The 17,469-nt window shown below is 36.7% G+C and overlaps 1 protein-coding gene across 1 annotated transcript in view; it reads left to right on the top strand.

Moving 5' to 3' along the window:
* Positions 1-17,469, top strand: part of LOC136558925 (collagen alpha-1(XXVIII) chain-like) — a 32,845-nt gene that overhangs the window by 5,144 nt on the left and 10,232 nt on the right. The window contains exons 5-23 of the mRNA XM_066553716.1: positions 699-752; positions 830-874; positions 1,667-1,693; positions 1,971-2,015; positions 2,642-2,686; positions 3,322-3,375; positions 4,130-4,198; positions 4,882-4,950; positions 6,693-6,761; positions 8,971-9,039; positions 9,452-9,520; positions 9,607-9,675; positions 10,843-10,911; positions 12,111-12,182; positions 12,768-12,836; positions 13,475-13,546; positions 14,408-14,476; positions 14,900-14,968; positions 16,680-16,748. Of these exons, the coding sequence (XP_066409813.1) occupies positions 699-752; positions 830-874; positions 1,667-1,693; positions 1,971-2,015; positions 2,642-2,686; positions 3,322-3,375; positions 4,130-4,198; positions 4,882-4,950; positions 6,693-6,761; positions 8,971-9,039; positions 9,452-9,520; positions 9,607-9,675; positions 10,843-10,911; positions 12,111-12,182; positions 12,768-12,836; positions 13,475-13,546; positions 14,408-14,476; positions 14,900-14,968; positions 16,680-16,748 (1,173 nt within the window). The remainder of the gene's footprint in view (positions 1-698; positions 753-829; positions 875-1,666; positions 1,694-1,970; positions 2,016-2,641; positions 2,687-3,321; positions 3,376-4,129; positions 4,199-4,881; positions 4,951-6,692; positions 6,762-8,970; positions 9,040-9,451; positions 9,521-9,606; positions 9,676-10,842; positions 10,912-12,110; positions 12,183-12,767; positions 12,837-13,474; positions 13,547-14,407; positions 14,477-14,899; positions 14,969-16,679; positions 16,749-17,469) is intronic.

The following is a 17,469-nucleotide window of genomic DNA, read 5'->3' as shown; positions in this document are numbered from 1 at the left end:
CTTTCAGAATAGTCTAGGGGGTTGCTTCATACAAGGCTTGGTGATCTAAACTGCAGGGCTTGCATTTCAAAAACAACTGAATGATCTGCTATTTTATCCCTGACATTGAACTAGAAGCACTATAGTACCCTATAGCCCTTGCTCAAGGTGAAGGGACAGTCTCAGAGTTTGAAAGAGAACCCTAGATTTGCCCATCCTCATCCTTTTGACCTGAACATCCTACACATACACAAACAGAAAGACACCCTGGTTTATGCAGCACAGTCCAATGCACTTTAACTGAAAACGTACCCTCTACTGTGTGCAAACAGTAGTTTTGTTTGGGTTAATATCTGCTGTTTTCACTTGGAAAGTGCAGGTATTGCTTACACAGAAGCATACACCCCAAAGAGTTGAGAAGAAAACGAAACATCCACTTAGCAAGCTGGGTAGTTACAAAAACAGCTGATTACCTCTTCAGAGAGAACTGAACAAACTAGTTTTGTTTATAACAAAGTCCAAGGAGAAACATGACTGCCTATTGAGTTGGTCCTGTTGTTCCCACATATTAAATTTCAATGATATTAAAATTCAGAGATTTTGAGAAATAAATCTATAGGAAGCAAATATTTTAAGTTTGAGAAAAACAGCATATGTATTGTAAAACCAAATTATGTTTACTAACATATATCATAAGAATTGTATTTTGTTGTTTCTAGGGAAAAAAGGGTCGCACTGGGGACGATGGAGCTCCAGGCCTGAAAGGAGCAAAGGTGATTGGTTTTTCACATTTAGGAGAAAGATCTGTCTTGTCTTTACTTCACTGATCTTGATGTTGAATTATTCATAGGGGGACCCAGGTCTTAATGGAACCCCAGGACGAGATGGAATAGAGGTAAAAAAATACTTTTTTTCCCCCTTCTTCTCCAGCGAGCAGTGCTCCTTTAAGGCAAAATAGCACCTTTTTTTTATTGTTATAAGAGCAAATTTCAATTCTGGTTTACCATCTAATGATTCATTAACATAAGAAGAACTGAAAACATTCTCATTGCTTAATGAAAAGGAATCATTCCTTCTTATATGTGTTATCTAGAAAATACTCTCCAATAATACATAGTGCCTCCAAAACACTGAAATGCTCTGATGTGATAATCTAAGAACATTACAGAAATTGACACTCTGCCTGCATCATTCTGGGCTTATTTAAATTTGACAAATAAAGGACCCCGTGTATAACAGCAGTGAAAAATTTGAATAAAATACATATAGGAAGTAAGTGTAGGACCAGTCTCTTAGTGTATAATTCTGAATGCATTCACATATGAATCCCTCTGCTTTTGCTTTCTTATTTATTCAGTACATCCTCTTTAATTAGTATCTTTTTCTTGTTTTCTTATTTTAGCATGTTTTTCACTAAGATGGAAATATCAAATCTATTTGATCTGCTTTTACAACACCAGAATCCCAGTCTAAAATGATACATTCATACAATTTATTTACCCATACAACAGCATCTACCATGACTAAAAGGCACAGTACTTCAAATCATATTGCCATTTATCAGTCATCTTTTCTATTTGAAATGCTATTTTTCTGAAGAGAGTAGAATATTAAGGAAGCCAATACTTATGTTCCTACTTTTGGGTTATGTATTGTCACAACCTGCTTTGCTTTTTTGTTTTCCCAGGGGAAATCTGGATATAAAGGAGAAAAGGTATGTCTTTTAGTCAGAATTGATTCCTATATCTTTGTGGTTATTTATTATATATAGTCCTGTATTTCACTTAAATACTGGTAAGGAACAATAACATCATCTTAGCAGCTGCTCCACAAGCTGTAATAGAAGATGTAACTGTTCCTTAATGAACTTGCAGCAAAATTGCTATAATATGTCCTGAATAGAATAACATTTAGGTTTTCAACTAAAGCACCTAGAGAATAAGGATGATATGCCAATGTAACTCATAAGTATTTATTCTATTCCTTTCCAGGGTGAAAGAGGTGAATGTGGAATCCCAGGAATAAAAGGAGAAAGAGTAAGTAGCTACAAAGTTATGTTTCCAAGAAACACAGTTAAACCACAAAAAAAATTTCCCTGAATAACAACCATGATGATAGATTTAAGGCATATATTAGTTCTAAGGCTGAGGGAAATTGACATCTGACAGTTTTGAAATATGTAGTGAGCAAGGACACCATTTTTACTAATTTTCTGAGCTCTTTCTACATTTTCGTATGATTCCTCTTATGGCCCAAGGCTGAGCCTGTTTAAAACAATGGTAAAACTCTACTTTAACAGAGGCAGAAGAAATAGTAAGAAAAGGTAATGAGACATAAAAATGAAAATAAGGTTTCTTACTCTAATCTTTAAGATTTGGTGCATAATTGCTTTAAATATTTCAAATAGAGCAAATAGAGTTTAATCCTGGATTACTGGTCCTTGATAATGAACTCTGTTCATCATCATGCTGTATTTTGATTATCAGTCAATTTTAAAATATTTATCTAATACTTTGTGGCTGCTGAGCTTCTCTTAAATCTAGTTTTGATTTTTTAATGTAAAGATATCTAAACAAGATACCTTAGTAAAAAGTTACCTAAAAGTGGTTTTGACAAAATCTAAAAATACAGCAATATATCATTTTTTTCACTTATCTTTCAGGGCCCTGAAGGTCCAGTAGGCCCCAGAGGAGTAAGAGGGATACAGGTAAAAGAAAAAGAAAAACTAACTATGAAAACAACAATACCTGGTTCCCTGGGATTCAATGATCTGAAATAATATCATACCCCTACTGACATGGAATCTTTGAGTTGCTGAGTTCAAGGCACCCAAAACCTATCTTCTTATATAGCAAAATTAATAAGAATTTGGAGAAGCAATCTAGACAAATAAATCATCCTTATAATTCATTCAGTCTCAAAGACCACAGCAAATACATTTCCATAAAAACCAAAATCATTCATTTCTCTTTCAGTGTCTTAACTATTTCATTTCCTCAAGAAGTACATGAAGAATATTTAGTCTCTTGTCATCCCGATACTCTCAGACTAATGGGCAAGAAGCTTAGCCCATCGTAGGTGTTTCAGTACATCTTGACTGTAGATTACCTTTAATTGTATTCAAAAAAAGGGAGAGCAAATTTCTCTCCCCAAATACCAGAACCAGCCCCAACTGGATTGAGTAACTAAAAATGTACACGCATCAGAAAACAAAGCTTCAGTTCTGCTGTGTTTAAAACTCTTATTTTCATGCAGACTTCATCAGATAATAAATTGTTTTTCAAGATGTCATTTTTTATGAAAGCTTGAAAAATCTCATTGAAACCACTCCTATTTTAACAGGGTCTGCCAGGGCAATCTGGAGATCAAGGGCCTGAAGGCCTGCAAGGATCAAAGGCAAGAACTGCTCTATTTCTTCTCTTAATTAATGTTAAAATGTATTACTATAACCTCACAGCAATTATGATTTTATCCTTATATTCTATACCCTTCTTAGAGTGGATGGTTTAACTTGACACAGATAGAAAATTGTGTACTTTTTGTATTCTACAAGGTTCTTAAGAAAGGTATTTATTACTTTGCTCTTTGTATTGAATTCAGGTCCAAATCACACTCCCATCCTTATTAATCAACAGTTAAAATATGGTTGAGTCACAGAATACTACTTAGCATTGAACTTCCTCAGTTTTCAATTTAAAACTTTTTTTTTCCCTAAGTGCCAAATTCTGTTTGTCATCTCAAATCAAGCCTTTTCTAGAAACAGAACATTCTCAAGAAGAATTCTGTAGTTCAAAAGGAATGTTGTCCTGAAAAAAAACTTGAAAATAAGCATATAAGGGACATTATTTCTTATCTCTCTTGATATCTTCTTTGCACCAGCTGGCCAACAGTGATACACAGAACAGCTGAGTGTCCAAACTTATATGATATGAAACATTTTTCCTTTTATTTAATCTCATCTTTGTACAAGATAAATTATTACCAGGGAATTGTAAAGCTTTGAAAGGATGAACAGATGAAGTACTGTGTGAGACAATTCCAATGGGCTGAAATTCAGGATGCACTAAAAATTAATCTACAATGTGAGTTTAACTGATTTTCCTAGACACCAATTTATAAGCAAAGTTGTTTTCTTTTCATTCTTTTAAAGGGTGAAAGAGGTCTCCCTGGGCCACCTGGCTTGCCTGGAGAGACTGGAGTAGGACTGCCAGGCCCAAAGGTACAAAAATCTCATCTTCTGAATTGCATGTATTGTAGCATAAGGATCAAGACAGCTGAGCTAACAGACTTACTGATTCATAAGAAAATTCAAGACCATAAATGCTGGTTTTGTGGTACTGGAAAGGTATTTTGTATGTTATCAAAACTGTTTACAAACTGTTGCAAACAAAAAGTACATTTTAAGTATATACTTTAAAGGATTTTTTTACAGTAATTGTTATGCTTGACATAAACTCAACCCAAGAAGAGTATGATTAGGTAAAAACAAATTCATAGTCTTAAACAGAAATTAATCTGTGCAAAACAGGCTTGTTGGTTTAGATGACTGGCATAAAAAGAACAGAAAATGCATGATAGAAATACTGACTTCTTGGGAAAGGACAGTAAGTGATACATGACTGGGTGCATGAAGGGAATAATGAATCTTTTAGACTTTTTAGACTCAACATTGTCTTCTGTCAAATGCAGAACTGACCTCTCCCCTAAAGCTGTGACACTGCCCCAGTTCAAAGCCTGCTGGGCCTTGTGTGGTGGATGACTCTGAGGACACAGATTGTCTCTGCAGTTCCTGTATTCTCCTACACCCAATTTTTCCAGCACAGAATGCCTGATGAGTTGTTATATGCTGCACACGTAAAAATTCCTAAATCAGGTGTATTCAAAGTACATCTTTCTTTGAAGGGTGACACTGGTTTGACAGGAAGACCGGGCCCTGTGGGCCCACCTGGAGTTGGTGAGCCAGGATTTATGGTATGTCTGTTTTTTATTTGGTGAGAGGAAAGCAGGACAAAAAGCAAAAATTCTCCATGCTTTCCCATAAAAATGTGTGCTAAGTTATACCATCTCTTTTCTTTCTTCTACCATTTCTCACTCTTACACATATTACGTTGTCTGACTCTCATTTCCCCCAATAAACTGGAAATGTTTCCAATTTCTTAACTTTTCTAATTATCATATCTCCAAAACGGGTATGAAAATATAACAGCTGATGCAAAACCACACAAATATATAAATAAATCTGTCCCCTGATAGATTTAATAGTGTCAAGTCCCTATGTGATAACTTTGAAGTTGACTGCTTTTCACTATCACTAGAACCTTAACATCAGCATGGCTTTGAGGCTTTGAGGAGGAGACTTTCAGAATTTACAGTAGGTTTGGCTCTGAAGTCTCTTCCTGCTTTTCCTTCCCTTCCTCTTCCTGGCCATTGTAAATGCCATCTCTTTGTGGCAATTCAGAAAACCAGCAGGTCAATTTTATGGTCCTTTTTTTCTAAATATCAGGCAGCACCTTTTTACAAGCTATTTACAATACAGCAGACTTAAATTCATTCCTCTTCACCTGGATGAAAGATTTCTAGTGCAACCACAAGGCAAATTTTGTTCAGTTTTTTTACAAGTACCTTTTTCCCATTGACAAGGCAAAATTTGGAATAAACATTTCATAAGAGGTGGTCCCATGAAAAAGAGAATCATCGTTTGGTAGGTGAACTGACTGATTTCAAACCTGCTTGAAAATACACAACTGGAGAGCAATGAGTTCTTACTGAGAGCCCAAGGAGAAGAGCATTACAAATAAGGCTGGTGGTGGCCATCAGTCCAAGCAGAGCAGTAACACTTCCAGTCCCTTCAGTAACACCACAGAGCTAAGACCCACTCTGTGGGGGAAGAGGTCCCTGTGATGTGAATCTTTCCTAGGCAAAAAAATATTGCTATAACAAGAGATTCTGATTTTTTTAAAAAATATTCTAAATATGCTTCTTTTATTTATTTTAAAGTTTATTGGCTTCGAAAGAAATTCATTTTAATGGCTTGAGTCCAAATATCTATACCTTAGGAATAACTCTAAAGCTCTGTGCAGGAGAAGCATATTTAGGTTATGCAGAGACAAATCTACCAGCATTCTGTGATGTATGTGTAACCCCAAGCAATAAATCTGAGAAAAGATCTTTAAAAAACAGATACAAGAAAACACTGTGAAGTAGGCTTAATATGCACAGGTGTTGGACATGCTTTTTTTTTTTTGTTATTTCCCCCTTGTGCTTCTATCAGATCTTTTTTCAAAAAGAGAAGGGTATGCTATTTCTCTCTTTGCCAATTACAGTCAAATCTTTCTACAGCATTGTTTCTTTCAGCATTACTCTGCGTGGGCTTTAATCTGGCTCTGTCTCTCATGATTATACTGATACATTATTAAGGATTAGCAAGAATTTGTAAAATGGAAATTTAGAGAGTGAAGATTTCCAAAATGTAAAGAATAGAAATTTCATCTATATAATCTGTGATTCCTTAGTAACCAGAAGGGTATTGTTACTGCTACAGGCCAGAATGCTCATCACTTATTCACTGGGAATGCTGTGTTACTGCATTATCTGTAACAGATTATAACTACACCAACGTCTGAAGACATGCTTATAACAATGACATAGAATACACTGCTGTTCATCTGAGTGATTAATACATTTTCTAGGTAATTTTAAACTTCTGTTAACAGGGGCCTCAAGGACCACAAGGTGTTCAAGGAGAAAGAGGTTCACCAGGAGAAGGGCTTCCAGGAGCAAAGGTACAACAGTCAAAGGGTTCTAAGACCAGAGCATCACCATTAAATGAGTGCATGCCAAAACAAGTTCATAGAAGGCACAGGAATCCGAGAAATTTTACCTTGTAAATTAATATTAAGATTTTCCATCAAACAATCCAATATATTTTGATGGAATTCACTTGGTTCAAACATGACTTGTAGGCATAGCTAGCCTTTGGGGCCTGTAAAGCCAATATTTAATTTACCTGATGCTTGATTTGTGGGATCTAAGCCTGGAATGAATTCCATAATTTTAAAACAGCCTAAAGCATTTGACTCTAAATAAAATACCATTAAAAGGTTCCTAGATGAAAAATTTAGCATTTTGTTCTTGGGTTTTTTCTTAATCCTTATATAGAGATTTTTACTGTCACTATAAAGACAGGCTAAGCTTCTTACATACCTCAGCCACTGGCTTATGCATTTTAGCAGAAGACTGAATTCAATTTGTTGGAAAAGAAAGGTGCTGTTACTAATGTGCAGATCCAGTGGCAGTAATGAGAGTGGCAGTTGTACCTACATGGATGGACTTAGTAGAAGATTCTTTTGCTGCCCACTGAAAACCAGTTCCTAGGCTGAGTTGTTGCTTTGGCCTTTGGTTACAAATAACAAAGTGACACAGATTGTACATGAACTGAATGAGTAACTAATCAGTTTTCTCATTTTTATGCAAGCACCAATTCTGCTTGAGAAAACAAAAAAAATGGTTTCACAGATGCAGAGCCCAACTAAAAATCAGATTTTCTCTGAGAGTAGCCCTTTACTAAAAAACTTAGGATTTCTGCTTAGTACAATACTATTGTCAGCTAGGTGGAAATTTAACTGCTGCTAGCAACATAATATCTTCAAACATCCAGTGTGTATTTTTTGATGATGAATTATATACATTATTTAAGCTCATTGTTGATGGCTTGTATCTGCTTAGCAGATCTCATGAATGAAAACTAACAAAAATACAATTTGAAGAAAATGCATTTCAAAATCACTCAATTGCTGAAATACCAATTCATGTGGGAAGAAAAACTACAACTAATAACTAAAACACAGCAACAGGGCACAGTGGGAACAAGTACAGATGAATGCATAATCTAACCAAAACTATTAAGCAGTTGAGATGGATAGGCAGAATAAAATTATCAAAGTGAAATTCTGTCAGCATTATTGGAACTCTTCATTCTATAAAAAATGTACTACTTTTTATTGCCAAGTCTGACCTGGAGCCAAATATGTATCAACAGAGTCCAGATGTATCTCTAGTCCAATCTATGGCTGCCAAGCATGTCAGTTCTTTGGTTTTAAAGACATTTTAAACTGGTGATTTGTTAATCTAAGTAAATTTTACAGTTGTTTTCTTCATGACTTTTTACTACAAGCTCACAGTTTAGTAAAAAGGATAATGAAGACAGATGTTCTAAAGCATCAGGAGTAAAGAATGTTATTTTAAATACAAATCCTCATAAGGAATTTCTGTCAAAGTTTAAATTATGGAATTGGTTACTAAGGATAGAAAAGATCTGTCTGGGGTGTAATTTTATTGTTTTGGATGATTTTTTTACTATTTAAACAAGCTAACATCTGCCTCTACGTGTTTTAGTAAGAGAAGTACAGGAAAGCACAATATTTGTACCTTTTTTAGTAGCTGGCACTTTCCCCAAGACCACTATTTTGTAAATGAACATCTAGAAAGACAATGACATTTACAAATAGACTTCTATAACAATACAGTCAACCTGGTCTTCATTCTGGCAAATGCTTAGTGGGAGCCAGAGCCTAATTACCCCACTTCAATGAGATTAACCCACACTTTAATGAGATTAACCCATGAAAAAAAATAAGCAGAATTCAGTTTTTAGTTAGTCTCAGTACTCATCCCTGCAGGCCTTTAAATCAGCTGTGGTTTTGCCATTGATTTGAGAGGAAGCAGAACAGGACCTTAAGTAATTGAGGTGGGCAGAAAGATAAAAAAGAAGCTTGTTCAGCTCTTTCATCAGCAATTCAGCAATTTCAAATTGCAGGGCAAACTCTTTTGAAAAGATAATCTCTTCGGTATCCTGGAACACAGATCCAGGAGCAGCTTTCTGGTTCTTTTCATTTTGGTTTTCATTATGACAGAGAAAACAATGTCTCTAGTTACTTCAGAGAGAACAGCTGTGTGTCTCCACAGTTAACAACTCATTATTTTTTCATGTAGGGAGATCGTGGCTTTGATGGACCAAAAGGCCCTCGTGGACTTCCAGGCATCAGCATAAAAGGTGAAAAGGTGAGCAATAAATACACCAGGGGATTAATGGAGTGCAAATAAATCTAATACAGGGAATACAGGGTTGATACTCACTACAGAAGGTACAATGAGGCAAGGAACCCATAAAAGACACTGGATAATGTGGTATTTAGCTGAGATTTATGCCCAATAAATTCTCCCAACCCTCATATTAAAATAGAGGATGTTAGAAAAAGCATCTGATTCTGTGTGAAAGTTAAGGTTTAAAAAGGGGAAAAGGGACTAGAGGTTGTTTGCAACTGAACCAGTGGGGAATAAATGCATGTGTGAAAGATAAAAGGTCAGATCCCCAGCTTTACTGACTTCAGAAGTCAGCATGTACTGACTAGCAAGGGAGTTGTCCCACATTGTTAATGTATCTTTGCACAACTAAGCTACTGTACTTTGCCAGGGTGAGTGTGGTCCCCCTGGTTTACCGGGATCAGTTGGATTACCTGGAATTGGAATTCAAGGAGAAAAGGTACAATTTTCCCCTCACCCCACACTTCAGTGTATAGTAACAGAGACTATTTTATTTTTTAATAATCACTTAACTACTCTTCTCAGGGAGTGGAGGGCCCAAAAGGACCACCTGGCTCTAGAGGGCTACCAGGACAGGGGATACCTGGACCAAAGGTCAGGGAATTTTCTGAAGTAAAAGCTACTGTGCTGCTTTTATCATTATGCTTCATGATCAAGAAATGGTCTATCTCTGTAAATATTTACATTAAACTGGATTGCTGAAAACCAATCTAAGTATTGACATAGATGCAGGAAAATATTTTCTTTATTGATATTATAAACCATACAGCAGATCCTACTCCACTGAAAAGCCTTGGTAAACTAAAGCCATGGTTACTTATTTAGGTTTTTGTTTGACTCACACAGAAGCTTTCAGGTACCACATACCAGACAGTGAGCTGCACTTTGCCTGAAACACTTCCACTGAGAGGGTTGTCTGCCTTGAGCTTGTGGTTTCTTCATGGCACAAGGAGTTGCAGTAAACCTGTTACAAAAACTAGTTGCCCTTAAAAGAGAGAACCATCTCAATTTCCATATCATCTTTTATTCTCACTGTTCGGTTTCCATTCCAGCAAAATACCTACATAGATACATTAGAGATTGACTGCCTTCCTTGCAACTTCTTCTACCTATTGTCTCACCTGAATTTGTGTACCTACGTATCTGGACATAAAAAATGGTCCATGGTGCAAGGAAGACTACTTTTTCAGAAGAAAATCTCTCAGAATAATTTAGCCTTAACTGATTCACAAAATACAGAACTGTTAATGAAAGACATCACCCTAGAGGTGTTTGGAATGGAGATTTAAAGTAATTTTCTGAAAGATGTGACCAAGTTCTGAATGACTGAAGGCTATTAAAGCATGGTATAAAGGAACTAGAGGTATAAGTGGGTCAAGTGTCCATGACAAGTAAAGAACTTTGCAGAATCAAGTATCACCTCTTACACTTTAAGTGACTGTGCAGGGATATGATTACCACTACTTAAAAGTTAAAAAACCATTTGTCTTTGGATGTCATATATGCTCCTGAAATATCAGCTCTTTGGCAGGAAGGATTCCCAGGGACATACAAGTGTAGATTTACAGCAGTAATAATTTCCACTAACAGCTCCTTGGTGACAGCTCAAAACATGTGGCAAATTGGCAATCTTTGTGACCAAGGGTTTAACACTTCTTACTACAGACAAGATTACACTAATCTTTCTTAAAATTTATGCAATGAACCATATGCTCTTATATTTTTCATAATAATGCTGTTAAAAACTAATATCTGTTTAAGGGTGAGCAAGGTTTGCCAGGAGAGACTGGAGTGCCAGGAGAAAGAGGTATTGGAGAACCTGGTTCTAAGGTACATTGTTAATAGAGGAATTATTCAATCTATTTATTTATTTGGATTATAAATTTATATTTCCTGAGTATGCTTTATGAAGCCACATAAAAACAGGCTTAGAAATAACTTTTAGGTTCTTAGTATTTTGAATTTTTAACACAGACTTTCAATAACCTCAATAAAGGCAGCATTTTAAATACCCCTGTTCTGTAAAAAATAGTAAGACTTATAGTGACTGGAAACTTCCACCTGCCTGGCTCATGTTCAAGTCATCATTGCACAGAGCTCACCTACAGCTCTGTGCAGAAAACCATCCAGAATATTAAACAGCTGCCAGAACTTGCAGCCCCAAGTGTAAGCTAAGCTGTAGCCAGAGAGGTGAAAAAAAGCCCTGAACAGTGGTTATTGTGCTCCCTTTCCACACAGAATAGGGTGGAAACAGAGCAGCTGCTACATCCTCACACCTTCGTAGGAGAAACCAGCTGTGCTGGGGACAGAAAGAACAGTTAAGTTGCTAAGAGGAGAGGAAGCTGTAGCCAGATTATTTTAGTGCTGAAGTGCCCAACCAGTAACCAGTCCCTATGGCATTAATAGCCAGATTAACATAGGATAGGGGAATCGATGAAAAAGTACTTTTGTGACAGTGGCAAGGCACAAGGCTATCCTGGTTTTGGTCTTGTTTGTTAGGGATTTGTGACAGGGGCTGGAAAAGAAAATAAATTTTTCAATGTCTCTCTTTCATTTCACAAAATACAGTAATGCTGATTGAACCCATTTGACCCCAAATTCATCTAAAACCAGGTCAGGCTCCTGAATCTTACATAATAGGGCCATGGTAATTCCACTAACATTAATTGATTTGCATTGCTATTCGTCAGCAAGATGTCAGTCATTGTGCCACAGTCAGTTATATCTGATATTTCCTTCAATATTGCCACTTAATGAAATGATTGCATTATTTTTTAAGAATAAGCTGAATCATTAACAGCTAATAATTTTAATTGCATAGATAAAATGCACACTTCAGAACAATCAGACAGTAGGATAGTACAAAGTAATGAGAACTGTCATCATAAAAAAAGACAGGACTTCATATGCATAAATGTTTTCTACAAATATATTTAAAGTTCAAAACAATTAAATTGATTTCCTAATTCAGAGAAGGAATAGTACTGAGTCTGCATTTAATAGAAGAACTTACTTTTTACTGATGTCAGGGTGATCCAGGGCCTTCAGGACTGGCAGGGCTGCCTGGTCTTCCAGGAGAAGATGGAGCCCCTGGACAAAAGGTTGGTTCATCTGTCTCTGCAGTCCCTCTACTTCACCCCAAGCATTGCTATTCTCCCTCTGCTGACACCCAAACCTAGAAGAGAGAGTGTTCCTGGACAAGGGGAAAAGTACCTTTTTTTTTTTCAGAAAAAAAAAAATCTCTTTTGAATATACTTTTTTAGGAAAAACTTCACTTTTTCTAATTTTTTGGGGTGGGGCATTGCCTTATCTTGTTTACTCTTGTGTGCTTTGTGTAACTCATTAAATACCCTGCAGCTCAGGAGGGAAACCACTAAAATGGCTATGGGCAAGCTTTCATGGCCTTCTGACTGCATTTTTTAATAGATTCAGAATTTAAGGTTATATACTCAGTGTTCAGCTGTCTCTAAGGAAATGTGCTACTTCTCATATTCCACATGGAGTTGTATAGTGCTTGCTTCTGAATATGGGAAAGAGCCCCTGGACACACCTGACATCAGTGGGAGTTTTGTCATTGATTCTGAAAGGTCTATGGTTTTCATGAACTTATTCAAGGGAATACCAAGTTTGTCTTGCACCATGTCCATGCAGAGCTCTGTGACACTCCTTTGATTTTTCTATTCAAGGGTGAACCAGGGTTGCCTGGTCTTAGAGGTCCTGAAGGTGCTCCAGGGATTGGAATACAGGGGGAAAAGGTGAGGATTTCTTACTAAAGGTGTCACTCAAAATTGGAATGTTCCAGGAATAGTTTTGGCAAAGACTTCTCTTTTTTTTGTCCAATATAAGTAACAAAAAAATATTATTCTGGACTCATAGTTGTTTCATTTTTTGTTGTAATTATTACAGCCCAGTAATCTGCTTGAACAGCAATTTTCTCTTGAGAAATTTACAATATTCTTAGTTTTTCTTTCTGATTAATTAATTTGCCCTATTTGCCTTCAAATTAAAAAAAGAACCAAGTACTAGCAGCCGGATTATATTTTCCTGTTTTGATTATTTTTCTTATTTTTTTAATGTAATTACTTAACTTGCTTTTCAGCTGCAATTAGTCAACCTTTAAGATTCCTTTTGGCTTTTATTTTCTTCACAGTATTCTGTGGTAAACTGATTTATTTAATTTCAGATGAAATCTATATCTTTTTAATTGTACAAATCCAACACTGGACAATTCCTGAGCAGAATTAACTGACTTGCCAGTGAAGGCAATAGGAACAGCTCATGCACCCACCTACAAATAGATGTTTGCTATCTTTCACTGACATTTACAATTGATTTCAGTTAATACATTCTTAAATTATTTGACATGTGTGACATGTCTTTTCCATTTTTGTAGGGAGATCAAGGACAGAGAGGAATACGTGGATTAACAGGACCAACAGGAATGCCTGGACCTGTTGGAGCTAAAGTGAGTTTATTACAGTGTTATATGTGTAAAATACTCTCCCAAAGTTGTACATTGTTCCAGATCTCAGAAACAACTGCTCTAGAATGAACTCACTTTATAAAAAAATAATTTCAAAAAAGTTCAGCAAAGGCTTCTCTCAGCAAGAATCACCATGATCCCTACCAACAACTAGCAGTGTTTTTTAAAAACCTTTGCATTTACCATATTGCTTCCCTGTTGGTTTGGAAAAAGTAAAGCTATATACTGGTATTTTTATACTGAAATATTTGAGAAGATAGTATGGTGTATGGCATATAAATACATGACAGGACTTTATTTTCCCTTACACTGACTCATGGCTGATATTCTTTTATGGATTTGGAGTTTCTGTTAAAATTCTCAGTACTTAATGAAAGCTACTCCAGGTTTATCCTCCAGTTCCTTATTCTTTTGCTATTTATACACACAAGAGTATTTCCCCAAAAATGAAAAAGAGGCAAAAAAGTAAACTGAAAGATACATTTTAAAAAATCTACTCTAACAGAAATGTATAAATGTTTTCAGTATACAGTCCCAGCTGGGCAGGGAGTCTTGAGCACTGTATGTGGTGGATCAAGCCTTGAATACACTAAGAAAGGGACTTCTAAAAACATGTTTGTTTAGTGACTGAGAAGAATCTCATTTCCATGGAGAAAACAGAATATGGTAGTTATCAGTTCTCCAAATAGTTAGATTGATCTCTGAATAGAATAGGTTATTAGAAATTCTAATCAAATTTTAATGGAATTAAATGTAAGTTGTTGCATAAATGTTTTCTCTGTGTGATTGTCACGCTCACTTTCAGAAAAATCCATTGTTTTTTCTCTCCCACCTTCACTGCAGGGGGAGCCTGGTGCACCAGGACGTCTTGGAATGCCAGGCCCTCCTGGAAGATCTGTGCCTGGACCAAAGGTACCATGCATGCTCCATCTCCTAGTGCTTAGAAACCCAGGGTGAAAACTGAAGTAGGCTATGTTAATATTTGTGTCAACAATTCCAGCCTTATGAGGTCAACTAAAACATTTTCTGGACTGCATCCAGTCTAGCTACCACTGTGCCCTGGTATTAATTGTATGCCAGCATGAGGTGTGGCCTACCTTTGTTCATTTCTTTATTTTGAATAACTTTGGATATCAAAGCACATTTGTTTATTCTTTGTATTTTTTCTATTTACTCTTTCATTTTTATTTATGCTTTTGGTGTTTTTAATGTTTGCAATAGCAATAAATAAAATGAGCTATTATGTTCATTATATATGAATTTATATAAAGGAAACCCAAAGCCTGTGGTGTTTAATAAGATATGTAAGCAGAGGATTTATTTTCTTCATTGCAGGGTGACATTGGGTTACCTGGTATTGCTGGACCAATTGGAGAACCAGGTTTTGGGCTTCCTGGGGCAAAGGTAGTTTCTAAATTGTTAAACTGATTTCTGATACAACTGTAAAATAAGGCAGGAGGATTTCAGTGAAGCAGCAACAAACCTCCCAGGATGGCCACAGTGTTCCACTGAAATGTTCCACAGTTAATGTGTGCGTCCTACAACTCTGGCAGAGTATAAGGATTTGCAGAGCTGGAAAACTATGGATGATCAATCCTCCAGAGTCTGTAACTGTAACCTTTCAGATGGCAGGGAACCAGGAGAGGAATGACTGTTTCTAACTGATGTGAAGTGAATTCAGAGAGAACACCCCATTAACCCTGCTTACAAGAGCCTACATGTTAATTAGCAAGAAGCTGATTTTTCTCAGCCAGGCTCCTTTGCTTCCTTCATAACTTCAGGGTTAATTTCATAACATTCATAACACAGGGTTCTAGTGTAAGAAGAACATGAATATGTAGCTAATCTCGAATGGCTTCTGTGTACCACTGCCTCAGTGGTACCTAGATTCAACTTTCATAAGCCACTCTTCATTTCAGGAAAGATTTTGTCTGGAGACCAACAAACTCAGGACATATAAACCTGTGTTTCTCCAAATATACTGGATCTTGCCTGCCCCTCCACCACCTTTTTTTCTTAGAGAGTTTGACAGTATTTTTGAATACATCCCTAATCCCTTGTACTTGGAGTGAACTGACCAGAGTAACAGAAGCATGAGAAACAGATGACAATCTCTATCTCTTTTTGATCAGTCCGTGGTTTTCAAGATTTTTACATTTATTTTCATCAGGAGGAGATTATGCTGATGGAATCACATAATTTTTTGGTATAGAACAGTCAATTCAGAGAACTTCATGTTGTCCCATTTCTGGGGATCTAACAGGAATCAATCAACTGGAAACATATCCTTTGCTCAGAGTTGCAAGTCTCTCTCCCTCAACCTTGAGCCCCCCAAAGCTCTTTCAATTGGGCAATACTGCATGTTTCTGTGACTACATTCTTCACTTCTTGCTGTCTTTGTCAGCATTTGTGGCTCTGCTTTTGTTTAGTTCTTAGATACACAACCATACAGAGTAAAGCCACAGAGGGTAAAGCTTTTTACAGCCTAATTTTTTAAAGTTATTTTTGCATGGGTCTTTTTTTTTGCCACTGTTTTAAATGCCCATATTTTGGGTAGCTACAGGAACAAATGCAATCTTGATCATCCATTCTATAGCAACTGAGCAACTCGCTGCACACCCCAGTGTGGCTGGAAGGGTTAAGGTCCTCTGAGTTTTCTTGGTAAATCTGTTCCTGAGATACTCCAGCTGTCTGGATCCATGAAAGGAGTTTAGTTGTATATTTCCCATAGGAAGATCCTGTTATACTCAAAAGGTTTAATGAGGTTCCACAGCATTACAGGAAAATAGAATTCTAGAACAAATTATGATAAATATATGAGAAATACAACTAAAGTAATTTCTTCTTATATGTAGGCCACAAATGACAACAGACAGAGGTCTTGAAAAATATTAAAATTAGTGACCCAGGAGTGTAGATCATGAGCACTATTAAATGTCACTGTCATCCTAGTCCAGGATTAAATAAACCTAAAATAATAATTTACATAGTAAAATACATTAGCCGATAGACAGATAAAATCAAATTATATATATTTGCCAAGTGAGTTTCATGGATAATTTCCTGCTAGCAATTGTCTTGGCATTCACTCAGGTGTTTCTCCTGCCTTCATCAGGGTGACCAAGGCCTTCCAGGACCCCCTGGGCCCTTTGGGCAAAAAGGAGATGGTTATCCCGGCCCACCTGTAAGTTTATAGATTCTTCTTTTATGTGAATTGGGAAGAAATAAGTGCTACACCTAAGGGATTATCCTACATGTCTGACATGCTAGGAAAGATTTTCTGGTCTAAAAGCCTAAAAGGCTAAAATTCCTCAACTGTGGAAATGCACTTCAACACATAATAAAATGAAATGTCTCTCTGAAATAGCACAAGATCATCCCTGTCCTTTTCTCTTGATACACCCTGTAACATATTCCAGGTGGGTTCTTTCTGCCAAAGTATCACTGATGTTTCAATCAGGTCCCTCAAAATCTTCCTGCAGGGTCCTGTCTTCTGCCCAACCATACAAAATTTATTCCCAACCAGGAAAATACAATCTAGCTAAGCAGCTGGATCCATATACATCCCAGAACCACTGAAAAAGCAACTGGTGTGCAAAGAGCTAGAACTAATGTTTACAGAGGCCTTTATTGGTAGATATAACCAATCCCTTCAAAGAGATGCAAAGAGAAAAGGCTTCTTCTTCTCCCTTCCCTGCACGTGTGCAATGCTGAGGTCACATATCCAGTCTGCTCTCAGCGTGCTCCACCAGCCCTGGAAGTTACCTGCCTGTGCAGTGAGGAAGTCTCAGAAAGATTGCTGGCTACAGGCAGGGAGTTTGGACCACACATACTTGCATTTGCCTGTGCTAAGGACAACAGCAAAATTGCTTGCATTTGCCACACTGAGGAACCAAAATTAACAA

Source organism: Molothrus aeneus, chromosome 7 (assembly GCF_037042795.1).
Source record: "Molothrus aeneus isolate 106 chromosome 7, BPBGC_Maene_1.0, whole genome shotgun sequence".
Taxonomy (NCBI): domain Eukaryota; kingdom Metazoa; phylum Chordata; class Aves; order Passeriformes; family Icteridae; genus Molothrus; species Molothrus aeneus.
Note: the sequence above shows the minus strand (reverse complement) of the source record. Positions and strands in the feature narration are given on the sequence as shown.